Source organism: Furipterus horrens, unplaced genomic scaffold (assembly GCF_987537825.1).
Source record: "Furipterus horrens unplaced genomic scaffold, mFurHor1.1.pri manual_scaffold_3, whole genome shotgun sequence".
NCBI classification, from domain to species: domain Eukaryota; kingdom Metazoa; phylum Chordata; class Mammalia; order Chiroptera; family Furipteridae; genus Furipterus; species Furipterus horrens.
The window spans coordinates 79,545,197-79,559,619 of record NW_028327173.1 but is presented as its reverse complement, the minus strand read 5'-3'; the positions used below and the strand labels follow the sequence as shown (position 1 = coordinate 79,559,619).

Here is a 14,423-nt window from a genome sequence, read left to right as displayed (position 1 = left end):
GCAGGGACCTCTACAACCAAGATATCCCTGCCAATTTTTATCTGCCACATGTTTTTGTTCCATGTCTCCACCCCTCCTGCCAGTCTTGATGTGGCTGTTCTTTAATTGCCTAGTTGTAGGACTTCATTCAATTCAATTTCAGGCAGTTCTAAGTGGTCATTGTTCTGTAGTTTAGTTGTAATTTTGATATTGTTGTGGGAGGAGTACTGCATTTACCTGTGCCACCATCTTGACCAGAAGTTCATAATTTTGAAAGTCATTTTTTATATGGCTAGAGAAATCTGTTATTGAATTAATCAGTAGTCATAGACCAGGTTGACCCAGGGCATTGTATAAAAAAAATCAAAACATACTTTAAGATAACTATAAATATTATAAGCCATCATATTTTCTTAAAAAGAGCTTTAGTGAAATATTTCCACTTTTTCATATGGATTTTATGGTAACTCTGATAAGAGCAAGGACCCCCTTTCACATCATTTTCCTACAGGAATAGAAAGCTATCTTTTTACTAACCTCTCACCCACCCTGATTTTAGACCTGTGTTATTACAGCGTGTGATCTATGCATTCCACTTGAAAACATAATTGATCCACACTCACTTTCACTCTGTCCTTTACATGATTCTCTAAAATAGGGCTGTATCATATTCTTGAGATTTTTCCATGTCTCAGGAGACATTAATGCTGTCGAAACAATGTGCACTTTTCATACTTCAGGGAATGAAAGTATATATAGTATTATCATAACAACAACAACAACAAAAACCCATTCTATTCTGAAAGCCATCAGCAAATGGCGAGTCCTGACTAAAGCTTAGGCCAGCAAGAAGGGGACCTGCTTGTCCTGTCCTTAGTAACAACTCTCAATGTTTGCTTACAGAATGACGTGGCTGCGCTTCTGAAACCAATATCAGAAAAGATTCAGGAAATCCAGACTTTCAGAGAGAAGAACCGGGGCAGTACAATGTTTAACCACCTCTCAGCCGTCAGCGAAAGCATCCCTGCCCTTGGGTGGATAGCTGTGGTGAGTCCAGGTGGAGTGTCGCCCCTGCCCCTCGTCACATCTTTGGAGTGTTCAGGAGAATCCATAGCTCCCTTCAGGTTCCTTCATCCTCTGCCTGTTACACTGACTGCAGAGTCTGTGCAGGCTGACTTATGCACTTCCTTATGCTGTTGGAAGTTCAGTACTTTGTGTTCTAAGATGTGGAAAGTGTTTCATCAGTCTTTACAGAGCAAAGTTTGACTCCAACTTTCAGGTCAACATCTCCATTGCTTTTCTTCTTCTTTAAGACATTTTCTTTCTTATCCTTTTTTTTTTCCTTCTATGCTTGGGTGATGGTCCTGTTCTCTCAGTCCCCTAAACCTGGTCCTTATGTCAAGGAGATGAATGATGCTGCCACCTTTTACACTAACAGGGTCTTAAAGGACTACAAACACAGGTATGTACCTTCTTTTATTGACCAAGTTTTCAGTTAAGTGCTTATTCGATATTTGTCCCTAAAATTTAATATAGTTCATTACTACTTGCTTTCAAGAGCTGTTAATGAATTTACTATGAATGTAAATGAAAAATCCTACCTTTGCAGGTAAAGCAAAATGGAAAGTGTTTTAGAAAGTGTGCCTAGCTTTCTCGTAATGAATAAACTCTCCCACTTGAATCCATGTTATCTATTACATATTCCCACATTAGTGCAAGAGCTCTGTGATGATTTGTGATAGACCAGTCCCATATGGTCACAAAACTTTTACACTAATCATAATAGAGTCAGTGGGTGAACAGAGAGAGGAAAGGGGGAATCAGAAAATGAAGTATAAATAAAGAACAGAAGTGATATGAGACAATAAACCAGGCCATGAGAGGGAAAGCAGAGCTTGTGGTAATATGAAATACAATTGGGATGGAGAGAGACATTTATAAGAATAGCAACCCTCAGAGAGCTGTGGGAAGTACAGATGAGTCTGAACCAATGGGTTTGCCTGTAGAACCAGCTTTTACATTTTAAAACCATTGCTTTCTAAACCCAAATCATTGATCTTAGCGAGACCTAGATTAAGGTTAAAATTGAAAATGGGACCAAATGGAGAGACACCAGAACTGAATATCCAGGAAAATGTCTCCGAAACTACAGTGCTACCTTCATAGAGTTTATTTATTCTGTGTTAGCAAAAGAGGCCCTATAGCTTTTAAGGAGGGCAGCTTTAGGAGACTTAGGCATGGCTTTTTCCTCTTTCACTCCAGGAGAACTTCAAATAAATTAATTATGCCTAACAATAGACTTCCTGCACCCAGAAAACTGTGACTGGGGCAATGCCCAATGATACAACTCCAAATGTTGCCACGTGTATCAGAGACTACAGAAAAGGCATCAAAAGTGCAAGATGCCTGCTCTTCTCACATAAAAATAACAGTTCAACAGTCAATTTTGTTATAAGAGCTGGACATAAAAATTATGTCAGCATGAACCTATGCCCATAGTGATTTCCACATTGTAAAAGATCTTCTGTATCTAGTCATTTTTTCAGGACTGGATACCTTAGGCACCACCTAGGTCTCTGCCTTTTCATGTATCGCCCTTGGAAGCCATTTTTGTTTTTATCTCAGCTCATCAGCTCCTGGTCTTCTCCCAGTCCCGACCTGAGTGTATGTAGGGCCATGGATGTGAGTGATTCTCTCTAGGTGGCAGCATAGCCAGGAAGGTTGTGGTTTTCTGCTTTTTTGTACACATGCAAATAGAGTCCAGTGTTTGTCCCTCAATGTTAGCTATTGAGTAGAAAACGTACTTCTGGCAGCATCGACAACTCAATTACAATTAGTAGACCACCTGAAGACTGTACCATATGCCAGGGAAATGCAGCCAGAGCTGGAGATTCATTCACTTCACTTCCGTAAGGTGTCAGACCAGTCCCAAGTCACTGGTCAAGCTTCCAGGGGTGGTAACCTGTCAAGCAGAACACTGCCCACCACTCATGGTACACCCACTTATGGGTGCACCCAAGCCAGCTGTGCCTTCACTCTGTGGGCTCAGTGCTGCTGCAGCATGTTTCCGTTCCCTGTCACTCATGCTGCCTACCTGCAGGCAGGCTGTGGGGAGAGGAGTTGAGTCAGGCTTCCCTGTGGTTTAAACAAAAGTCCTGTGGGCGGTCAACTCTGCATCTGGGCAACCCTTGATTGGTTGTTTGGCTCTTTTTCAGTAAATGAATAGAGTAAGTTAATTACTTTGACTTTGTAGAGGTATGGTCTCTCTGAGTCATAATTATTAAAATCACATGACCCTACCATAGCTTTTTCCAGGGTAAATGAAAACCAAGGATGGGTTTATAGCTCCTGATGTGTAGTTGGGTCCTGCTTAATGTGTTGTCCAGTGAGACTGACTTCAGGCTAGAAGACATATTGTTATTCCTTATTACAAGTTTTGCTAGAACTTTCTTCAAGTCAAAATCATGCTATAATAGTTAAACAAACAATGAAGTTTCCTATACATGCTTGAGCTTTATTGCTTGTTAAACTTTTTTTAAAAGATTTTATTTATTTATTTTTAGAGAGAAGGGAAGGGAGAGAGAAAGAGAGCGAGAGAAACAACAATGTGTAGTTGCCTCTTTGGCACCCCCAACTGGGGACCTGGCCCACAACCCAGGCACGTGCCCTGACTGGGAATTGAACCAGGGAACCATTTGGTTCACAGGCCAGTGCTCTATCCACTGTGCCACACCAGCCAGGGCACTTGTTACACTTTTTTTAATAGAAACAAGCAACCTGCTATTTCTAGAATGTCTGTAGATGTGTGTGTTATATGTACATACACATATGTACATAAACACATATATGTATTAAATAACAATATATATGTTCCATATATGGAAATGATTTTAGTACTCTAACAATAGCTGTTGTATATATTGCTTCCTATGTGCAAGGCACTGTACTAAGACCCTCACACACCCCACAGGGTAAGGAAACTGATGTGAGAGACATATGAAGCTATACTTAGCCTTTTAGGATTTGACTGTGAAAGTGTGAGAAAATGAAAATGAGATTTTTTTTCACAGGTTTGATTAATATAAACAGTAAATCTTAATATATAGAACAAAACCACACTCACATGTTTCATCTTCAAGGAGTAGATGATAATTATGACTTCAGTTCCCAGTTTCACTTTTCTTAAATGGCGTGACTTAACACGATGAGACTCTAAACATGAGGTGGTCCTTCTCATGGAGCTTTTCAAGGAGAACAAAACAATTACATCCAGAGAAAAGTCATTAGTGATGGAAGCGTTAGCAATAGAGATTTCCGTTGGTGATTGTCTTCAGGTGAATGGCCCAGGCTCGTAATTAAGTTTTTGTTAACTGAGACTTCATCACTTTCTCATTTACCACAACTTCATTCGAAGTAGGGAAAAAATGTGTGGGTGGAAATTATTCAAAGAAAATGCAACTATTTTTGCCTATCTACAAGTTTACTATTTCTGACAGTTGTCTCAATCCTGTTATAAAAGGTAAGCATTTACTACATCTTGGTTCAGCAAAATTGGGATTAAAAATATGGCAATACTCTGCCAAGCTTGCATTGCTGTTATGAGTATCAATTTAAGATAATTTAAGTGAATGTTACCTTTAGAAGTATAGAATGATACCCATTTGTAGGAAACCATCTTTCTTATAACAGCAGCTTCCTTACCAATCTAAAACTCTCAAATTTTGTTACACTTCAACCAAATAATTCAACCAAATTATTAGAAAACAAATCAAAGGATGTTTTATTTCTCTTTTCAATACCATTCTCCTTCCTGAAAGCACGTGGTTTTTCATTTTGCATTAGAGGCAGTACAGAAAGTAAGGGTCACCTCTCCAGTCATCTGCCTGAATTGGCCTGGTTCTGTGGGATCTCCCATTGTGGTCCCCCCTCTCTGCTCCACAGCTGGAGCTCAGGGCACGCAGCTCCCCTCAGGAGAGACCTGGACCACCTTTCTTTCAGGGTTCTCTTTGGAATCAGTTCACAGTGACTGGACTATAAAGACAAATGCTCCAGGCTCATCCAGCTTGGTTACTGGATTACATGTGTCTCCCTGTTTTTTAAAATCTGGTTTTAGATCCTAACTCCATTCTCTTCCACTTTTTTTGATAACAAAGCAATTTGCATCATATGGATTGGGTGAAGTCATAGTTGAACATTTTTTTAAGCCTGATTTTGGATCCTAACTCCACTCTCTTCCACTGTCTTTTACAACAAAGCGATTTACGCCATGTGGACTGGGTGAAGTCATATTTGAACATTTGGAGTGAGCTTCAAACGTACATCAAGGAACACCACACCACAGGCCTTACTTGGAGCAAAACAGTAAGTACCAAGCTCTCTTCTACCTGGGCAACAAAACATCATAAAAATATTTATTCCTGGTAATCTCACAATTTAGAAGTTACCTCCAGGAAAGCATACGATAAAATATACATGCAGAAATTATTTATGACAATGTCATTTGTCATAGGAAAATCTGGAAACTGCCTACATGACATACAGGAAGTGGTAAAGTTGTCTATGGTAAGAACACTTGACAGCTATTAAAAAAAACATGATAATTACATGGGAAATTCAGAGATACTTTAGTGATAGAGTGCAAAAGTTTATAAGTTTTAACCCTTTGAGGGCCAACGTCACTGTGAGCAACACTGACAAATTTTCCCAAAAGTGCCAGCGTCGCTCCCAGAAACTCTTTTTTTGATGGCTATAAATGTAAATAACAATGGAATAATTCATATTTTATGTTTTGTTCTCTTTTTCTTTTTTTTTACCTCAGGTTATATATTGATATAATTTTTCTCATGTTGATCCAAATTTCAAATTACATGTGGCACTCGAAGGGTTCAGATGGCATCTATATTAAGAAACTGTGATAAAAATTGAAGGAAATAGAAAGGTTTGAAGTTGTCATTAATTTTAAGGAGATAGAATTATGAATAAAATGTGACTTTTAATGTTTTTGCTTTCTCTTTTGGTGTTTTAAAGTTTACCGAATAACATTTCTGAATGCTTAAGCAATTCTAGTACTTTGTGTGATATCCTAGTCTTAGGTTAAAATCCCAGGCTGTGTCTGTTCCCACTGTAATTCCTGTGTGAGATGTTGATCTGACCTTAGCCCTCTTCTTCCACCTTCTCCCTTATCTTCCCTTCTCTCGCTCACTGGAGCCCAAGCACTACCGCGCTATTCATGGAATCCTGACCATGTGCAGTGCTGAGGTCAAACCAAATCAAACTGTTGTTTCAAAATTTGCGAATTTCAGCCTTCATCGCAATGTCCCAGACAAATCATGCTATATGACCTGAGTTCCCTGGGGGAAGTACCCCCTCTTTCTTCCCGGAGACTCCAGGTCAGCATCACTTCTTTCAGAGACTTCGTTGATCTGTTGGCTTTCCGTCTGGAATTGATGCCCTCCCTTTATGCCTCTTTCATTGCTTTATTATACCTCAATCATAGCCTTAGGTTATAGAATTGTAATTTTGGGGGGCTTTTGGAGCTCTCTCCTTCGACTGGAAACTCATCTCTATCTCTAGCAACTAACATAGTGCTTGGTTCTGAGTAAATAAATACTCAGTAAACAGAACTAAATTGAGAGTGGAGTGTTTTAGAATCTTGTTTAACCTATTAAGAATATGTACTTGTTTGGGAAATGCGTCTCGTGGAAAATCCCTTCTGTTATAAATGAATGTTACCTTTCAGTAGTTACAGTGGCTGGTCTGATGGAGTAAACACTGAGGTGAAATGGCATATTTGTGAATTCTATTCAAGGGTAGAACCCACACTTCCCTGATGCCGTATCCAGCACCTGTCCTCAATTTTAATTGTTAATGTCAGCAGATTAGGCTTAAAGTGAAGGCAGAGTTTGTGATTTTTCAAGGGAGTGTGGGACTTCTGCATTTGTTCCGCAACACTTGTACAAATGTTAACATTGACCCTTAAAAATTGACACTCCTTTTTATTTTCTACTTTGCTTATTTTCTCCATAAGCTGAAACGTGCAGTGCAAGATACAGTAACTAAGTTGACTATTTATCTTCTGCTCACAGCATTATGATTTCTGAAAGAAAAGTCCTAACCATCTGAAGGGTTTTAATGAAGAAGGGTATGTGTGGATGTGGTTGGGTGTTATTGTAGACCAATTGGAATTATTTTTTATACATTTCCAATGAGGTGTTGTTTTGTAATAGGTTTATTTGTCATAAAGAGGAATTGTCACATGTTTGTCATGAAGATAGGTAGTCATGAGAGAAGAGCAAACTAAACATCCAGAGTATTAGGTGTTTTATTATTTCATGGTAGATAAATATAAAAGGAATAAAAATCCATTTGTAGAAAATAATCATGTCAACAAACACCTGTTAATTCTCTAATGGTGCCCATGGCAAATGAACAGAAAATTACTTTTAAACGGTTTAAATACCTTTAATGCAATGTGCAAAGCTGAGTAATTGTGTTTTGAATGTAAACAAATGATTATTAATTATAGAAAAATAAATGTAGTGGCTGTTTTGCTTTATTCTAGAGTGAATACTTATCTTTTCATATGTTCATTAGAAATATATGCCTTGTGACAATAACTTTCAAACTTTTTAAGACAATTTGTCATAAGAAATACATTTTACACACACACCATACCCGCAATACTAAAATAAGTTTTACAAAACAATACCTTTTCTTACCACATGATGTGCATTCATATATTTTCTATTTTATTTCATTTTTTATAAGATGCTGGATGAGATCCATACATTTTGAAAAAAATGTTTATAAATGTTTTAAATATGCAAAATATGAATGATCCTTAGAGCACGCATTGGGCAGCATGGATTGCCACAATAAAAATGACAGCTATTATTTATTGAGCACATGTCATACTACTGGAAAATTACACTCAGAATGATAACCATTATAAAGCAGAGCATCTACTTCACTTATTTAACAGAAGAGTAGTATGATAAAGTTTTGGCCAAATATTAAAAGTGAGAATGATTATGGTGAAGAAATGCTGGTTCAGAGATAACATCATATATACAAAAGCTACTGACAAGCTTCAAGACATATGCATAGAAACCTACTTCCTGATATTTATGTTCTTTTCTTATAAATTTGGGGTAAAACTACTTAAAAGTATATTATAAAAATTACAGTTTTCATTTTAATCTAAATTTCTATTTAAGTTATTAAAAACTATTTAAACGATTCCAAAACATAATTCATAGCATAAATTAAATGAATTTCTGCTCACTTATTATGGTCTGACAACATGCCAGCAAAATGAATGGTAAACAATGATAGCCAGAATCACAGCATTCTTGCAAAGAAGAGGGAAAAGGGCTCTTAGAATTATCTATTCAAATGGAATTTGGGGGGGAAAAAAGACTAAATAAAAATAGTTTTATTTATTTGCCTACTGATCACAACTATGCTAAAAGTATGCATGTGTAAAATGCATGTGGTGTTGGTGTTCATTGATACCACAATATTCAGGAGTTTTAACAAACATATTCAATCTTAATGGACAGTCCTTTATGATATTCCTATATGCACCACAAAAAGCTTATGGCAACCTAACATATACTATGGGAAATTCTATTCAAAGTGGTAATCACTATAAAGCAAAGCATCTACTTCACTTCTTTAATGGAGGCATCCTACAGTAAAGGTTTGGCCAGATCTTAAAAGTGAGGAATGGAAGAGGGTTTAGGAGGGGATAAATGGTGATGGAAAAAATACAATTTAAAAAAAAAGGGAGGAGCTCAACATCGCTAGCCATTAGAGAGATGCAAATTAAAACCACAGTGAGATATAACCTCACACCTGCCAGAATGGCCATAATTAATAAATCAACAAAAAACAAGTATTGTGAGAATGTGGAGAAAAGAGAACCCTAGTGCACTGTCAGTGGGAATGCAGACTGTGCAGCCACTATGGAAAACAGTGTGGACTTTCTTCAAAAAACTAAAAATGGAACTACTTTTTGACTCTGCAATTCTACTGCTGGGAATATACCCTAAGAATCCTGAAACACCAATTCAAAAGAACTTATGCACCCCTATGTTCATAGCATCACTATTTACATTAGCTATATGCTGGGAAGTGCCCATCAGTAGATGTGTGGATTAAAAAATTGTGGTACATTTACACAATGGAATACTATGCAGCAGGAAGAAAGAAGTCCTACCTTTAGCAACAGCATGGATGTAACTAGAGACTATTATGCTAAGTGAAATAAGCCAGTCAGTTGGTGAAGGACAAATACCATATAACCTCACTTGTAACTGAAATCTAATGAACAAAATAAACTAACAAGAAAAAATAGAACCAGAGACATGGGAGCGTAGAACAGACGGATAGATGTAGGAGGGGATAGTGGAAGGAAGGGGAAGGGTCTAGTTAAAGGACATATATGAATGACACATGGATATAGACAATTGAGAGGGGCTTGACTGTGGGCTAGAGTCATTGGATGGAGGGAGGGAGGCAAAAGGGGAAAAAATTGGGACAACTATAATAGAATAAAAAATAAAAAAAGAATGTGATTATGATAAGAAAATGTTGATTCAGAGATAACATCATATGTACTAAATCTTTTGACAAGTTTTAAGACATATGCACATAAACCTATTTCTACGTATTTTTGTTCTCTTCTAAGATTTGGGGTAACAAAAACTATTACAAAATATTTTTAAATATAGCTTTAATTTAAAATCTAAATTTCCAGTATTGTGAATCACTTGTTTTCTTCTTTCAAATTGGGTTTTGCAATTCACACACTATGTGGTTTTAGTGACCAGCTAACTGCATGCATGCTGCTGGATACTGAGTTTCCAAGCGTGTGCGGCTCTGAGAAAGACTCATTGCCTCTGAGTCAGCAGCTGGAACTAACTGTATTTGCCTGTGCCCCCCTCCTAACCTGCACACTCAGACTACAGCTGTGTCAGACAACTGTTGCTCCCTTCAGTTGTCACAGCAAAATGCAAAACGTTGAAGCCAGACGTTTTTCAGGATGTGATTGGCAAGAGGGTTCATGTGCACAAGTGGGGGGGGGGGTTTGCTTTCAGGGGAAGAAGCAGCTGCAAAGTAATCTATCTGGAATTTCTTATTGTGTTTACTGTGGCAAATGCAATCTTCTGGTTTCTGTTGCTTGTCTTCAGCATGACCATGGCCTAAGACTGTACACCAGAAACTTCTTGCAGTTTTGAGGTAGTTTAATTATTGGGAACTCTTTTCCATATTAATTTACATAGTTTCCTCTGCGCTAGGTCTCAAATACCCTTTGTGGAATAAATTGATCTTTTGGCAGCAACCCAATACTGTAAATTATTATCCCTTGCAGTTGGTCAGTTTTGTAATATTCGTTGGTAGTTCTTGCAAATCAGATAATTAAAGCTGAAAAACTAACACCTAATCTTTACACTTATAATTACCAAAATAACAAATTTTTTCTATGAATTGTCCAGATCAACATTCCAGCTATTTACTCTGTTCAGTGTGGATTTGTCCGGGAAAAGATCATGAAAATAATCTCATAAATAGGATAAAATGTGTTTTTTTCTTAACTTTCTGGTGTTAAACTTGACAGATTTTTGTCCTTTCATATGTCTTTCCAAATTACTTTAGCTATGAAAACAACTACAATGCACTTATTTATAAAGCAGAATAAAACTACACAGAATGAATGTGTACAAAGTCTTATGTAGTGGTGATGTAATAATTCTTTCTGTTAAAATGTGAATTTTTAAAAAAATCTACCCTGTACACAAATTGTCATCCATCCTAATCTCCCCTGAACCTCCAGAAAATGTAAATATTAATTGGAAATGGTTACAATTTTACCCAAGGTGGGGCCTTATTTTCCTCAAAGCAGGAGACCAGGTACATACTTCTTTTCAGACTTTCTAAACTTAAAGAACAAATATCTATTCACAAAGCGAAAACAGTTTGCTTGTGATCAAATTAAAATTCAGCCAGAGGGTACCCTGACTTGTAAATAATGTAGACTCTGTAGCATGTCATTAAGTATGTATGTCTTTACATTTTCAAGTCTGGCCTATCTGTCTTCCTTTGATTTTGAAAGCAAAAACTCAATCTTTATGTCTAAATTTTTATTTAAACTAGGAACAGAATTATTTTATGTATTTCTTTTTATTTATTTACATATTTTTCAAGTCACAATAAATTTTTTTAAGTATATTTTATTGATTATGCTGTTAGGGTATTTCCAATTATTTTCCTCTTTGCTCCCCTCTGCCCAGTACTCCCCTTCCCTCCAGCAATCCCACCCCTCTTAGTTCATGTCCATGGGTCATGCATATAAGTTCTTAGGCTTCACCCTTTCCTATATTATTCTTAACCTCCCCCTGTCTATTTTGTACCAATCAATTATGCTTCTTAATCCCTGCACCATTTCCCCATTTCTCCCCCTCCCCCCTCCCAGCTGATAACCCTCCAAATGATCCCTATACCCATGATTCTGTTGCTATTCTGGTTTGCTTAGTTGGATTTTATTTTTTAGATTCAGTTGTTGATAGTTGTGAGTTTGTTGTCATTTTAGTGTTCATAGTTTTGATCTTCTTTTTCTTAAGTAAGTCCCTTTGACATTTCATATAATAATGGCTTAGTGATGATGAACTCTTTAGCTTTACCTTGTCTGGGAAGCACTTCATCTGCCCTTCCATTTCAAATGATAGCTTTGCTGGATAGAATAATCCTGGTTGCAGGTTGCCTTTCATCACATTGAATACTGCTTCCCAGTCTTTTCCTGCCTGCAAAGTGTCCTCTGAGAAATCAGCTGATAGTCCTATAGGCACCCCTCTGTAGGCAACCCTCTGCCACTCTGTCTTTGTCTTTCACCTTTGGCATCTCAATCATGATGCGTCCTGGTGTGGTCCCCTCTGGATCCAGCTCGCCCAGGACCCTCTGTGCTTCCCAGACTTGTATGTCCATCTCCTTCACAAAATTTGGGAAGTTTTCCTCATTTTTTTCAATTCTTGCTTCCTCATTCTGCCCTGGTTGACTTTTTTTCTTCCTTACGTTCCAAATCATTGATTTGAACCCCAGTTTCCTTCCCTTCACCATTAGTTTTGTGTGAATTTTCCTTCGTTTCACTTAGCATAGCCTTCACTTCTTCTCTTATGCATTTGCCGTACTCAAGCATATCTGTCAAGCCTGTGAGCATCTTTATCACCAATGTTCTGAATTCTGCATCTGTTAGGTTGTCTATCTTTTCATCTGTTAGGTTGGCTATCTCCTCGTTGCTTAGTTCTCCCACTGGAACCTGATCTATTCCCCCTTTTGGGCCATACTTCTCTGTCTCCTCATTCTGACAGGCTCCTGTGTTTGTTTGCCTCCACGTCCCAGGTAGAGCTATAACTCCTGTTACATTGTAAGGGGCAGAGCCTTAGGGATTTGTCAGTACAGAGTGACCTGTTTCACCACGTTGTGGCGCTGTATGTGGGGGATGGGTCCGAGAGGGAACAATGCTGCCTGCCCAGCACTCGCCCCTTTTCCAGGCACCTCACCCACTTCTGCACTGGACTAATGCCCCTCTAGCTGTTGCCCTGGCCATGGTTCCCAGAGTGGGTGGGTCCGAGGACATTGTAATACCGTTGGGACCCTTTAAATAAGCGGACTCTGCTGAGACCAGCACTTTCTGCCTCCACCCCAACCCCCACTGGTCTGCACATACAGAAGCAATAAAGCTTGATTTTCTCCAGTTTTGGGACTGTGGGCTAGAGGAGCTGGGAAAGCTCCCCAGGTGTCCCTCCTGGTTTTTTAAAACGTGTGACTGTGCTTTCTGCCAGCCTGCCACTGCTGCCACTGCTGCCACCACCACACCACATCCTGTCCGCCTGGCTCCACCCCTCCTACCTGTCTGGATGAGTATTTCTTCTTTATATCTTTGTTTGCTGGACTTCCATGCAGTTTGATTTTCTGGAACTTTTGTTGTTTCTAGTTTTGAGGCAGTTGTATTCCTTAGTTGTATTTCTTAGTTGTGGAGGGAGATGCAGAGTGTCTGTTTACGCCTCCATCTTGGCCAGAAGTCCTATTTTTTTTTAAATAATAATCATTTTTGCTAATTTTTGGCAGAGTGCACAAACATTTACTTACAAGAAGTTCAAGGTACATATGATACAGGCATTTTACACACAATAATGTAAAGTCTTCCCAAACCTATGTCTTGAGTTTATCAATCAAAATGAAGGAACAAAGCCTCAGATGGTGTGTCGCTTGTCTGGACCACAAGCCCATGGATTCTCTGGCTACGGAGAGAGGCTCTCTCCAGTCTGCCTGACCACAGCTGCAGTCAGTCTGCATTAATTGCTCATGGGTTTTTAGCTCCTAATTTTCTCCTGTGGAAGAGATCCATGGTGCTCAGAGGGTATCAGGAGTGTTATTGACTAGCAAGTGGAAATGCTGTGAGTTCAGCCTGAATTAAACATTGCTTAAGCACCTACTTTGCCCCGCTTTGTATTCTGAGCAATGTGCTGAGAATACAGAAATGGATATATGACCCAGAAGACACAGTTCCTGTCCACTGAAACTCACACTCTAGCTGAATAGATAAACAATACAACATGATAGAAAATGGTGAGTAACGTGCTAGAGGTAAGCGCAAAGCATGATAAGTAGCATAGACCAGGAAAATATGGGGGGGGTGCCCAATCCTGTAGTACAGTGTGGTTCTCCGGCCTACAGCAATGTGGGGACTTGTTAGAAATGCAGGATCTCGGGCCCACCCCAGACCTGTGAATCAGAACCTACCTTTTAGTAAGGCTTCCCCAGGTGCTTTATATGCATGTTAAAGTTTGAAAAGCACTGCTCTTGTATATTTAAGTTGGACCAAAGGAGTCCAACTTGAGGGAGACTCCAGGGAAATCATTAACTTTTACTCATTCATTTATTTAGTAACTATTTATTGCTACCTACCATGTACAGAGCACATATCCGGCATTATATTTATGTTACAGTTTCTGCCATCAAACAACAAGTTTTAATTTTGAAGCAAAAGTAAGTAACAACAGTATAAGGCTATGTTGGAAACAAACCTTGCTAATTAGACTCCTGGGTGGGCAAGAAGGGTAACAAAGGGGCTGACACTGGATTTGGGTCTGGAAGGACAAGTAGGTGTTCCTGAGGTGGACAGTAAAGGAAAGGCAATTCTTAGAGAATTCAGCTCAGGTGCATAGGACGTGAACAAAGCCCTTTGAGACAAAAGCTGGTAGCTTTGCAGAGCGGAATGAAGCAAAAGGTGAGAACAGAAAGGCAAATTGGGGCCAGATGCTGAAACCTCATGTGTTATCCTAAGAAGATGTTCCTATGTGGTGTGCAGGGTTGTTTTGTTTTTTTCTTTTTTCCTTCATCATAGGTTTTTAAGCAGAAAGTTATGCAAGACAGCTGGAAAA

General features: G+C 38.6%; 1 protein-coding gene across 2 annotated transcripts in view; it reads left to right on the top strand.

The window, feature by feature from the left end:
• The window catches only part of CAP2 (cyclase associated actin cytoskeleton regulatory protein 2), a 147,075-nt gene that overhangs the window by 107,732 nt on the left and 24,920 nt on the right, over positions 1 to 14,423 (top strand). For both annotated transcript variants that reach the window (XM_090269785.1, XM_090269784.1), the window contains exons 5-7: positions 883 to 1,026; positions 1,356 to 1,441; positions 5,235 to 5,340. In XM_090269785.1, the coding sequence (XP_090125911.1) occupies positions 883 to 1,026; positions 1,356 to 1,441; positions 5,235 to 5,340 (336 nt within the window). The remainder of the gene's footprint in view (positions 1 to 882; positions 1,027 to 1,355; positions 1,442 to 5,234; positions 5,341 to 14,423) is intronic.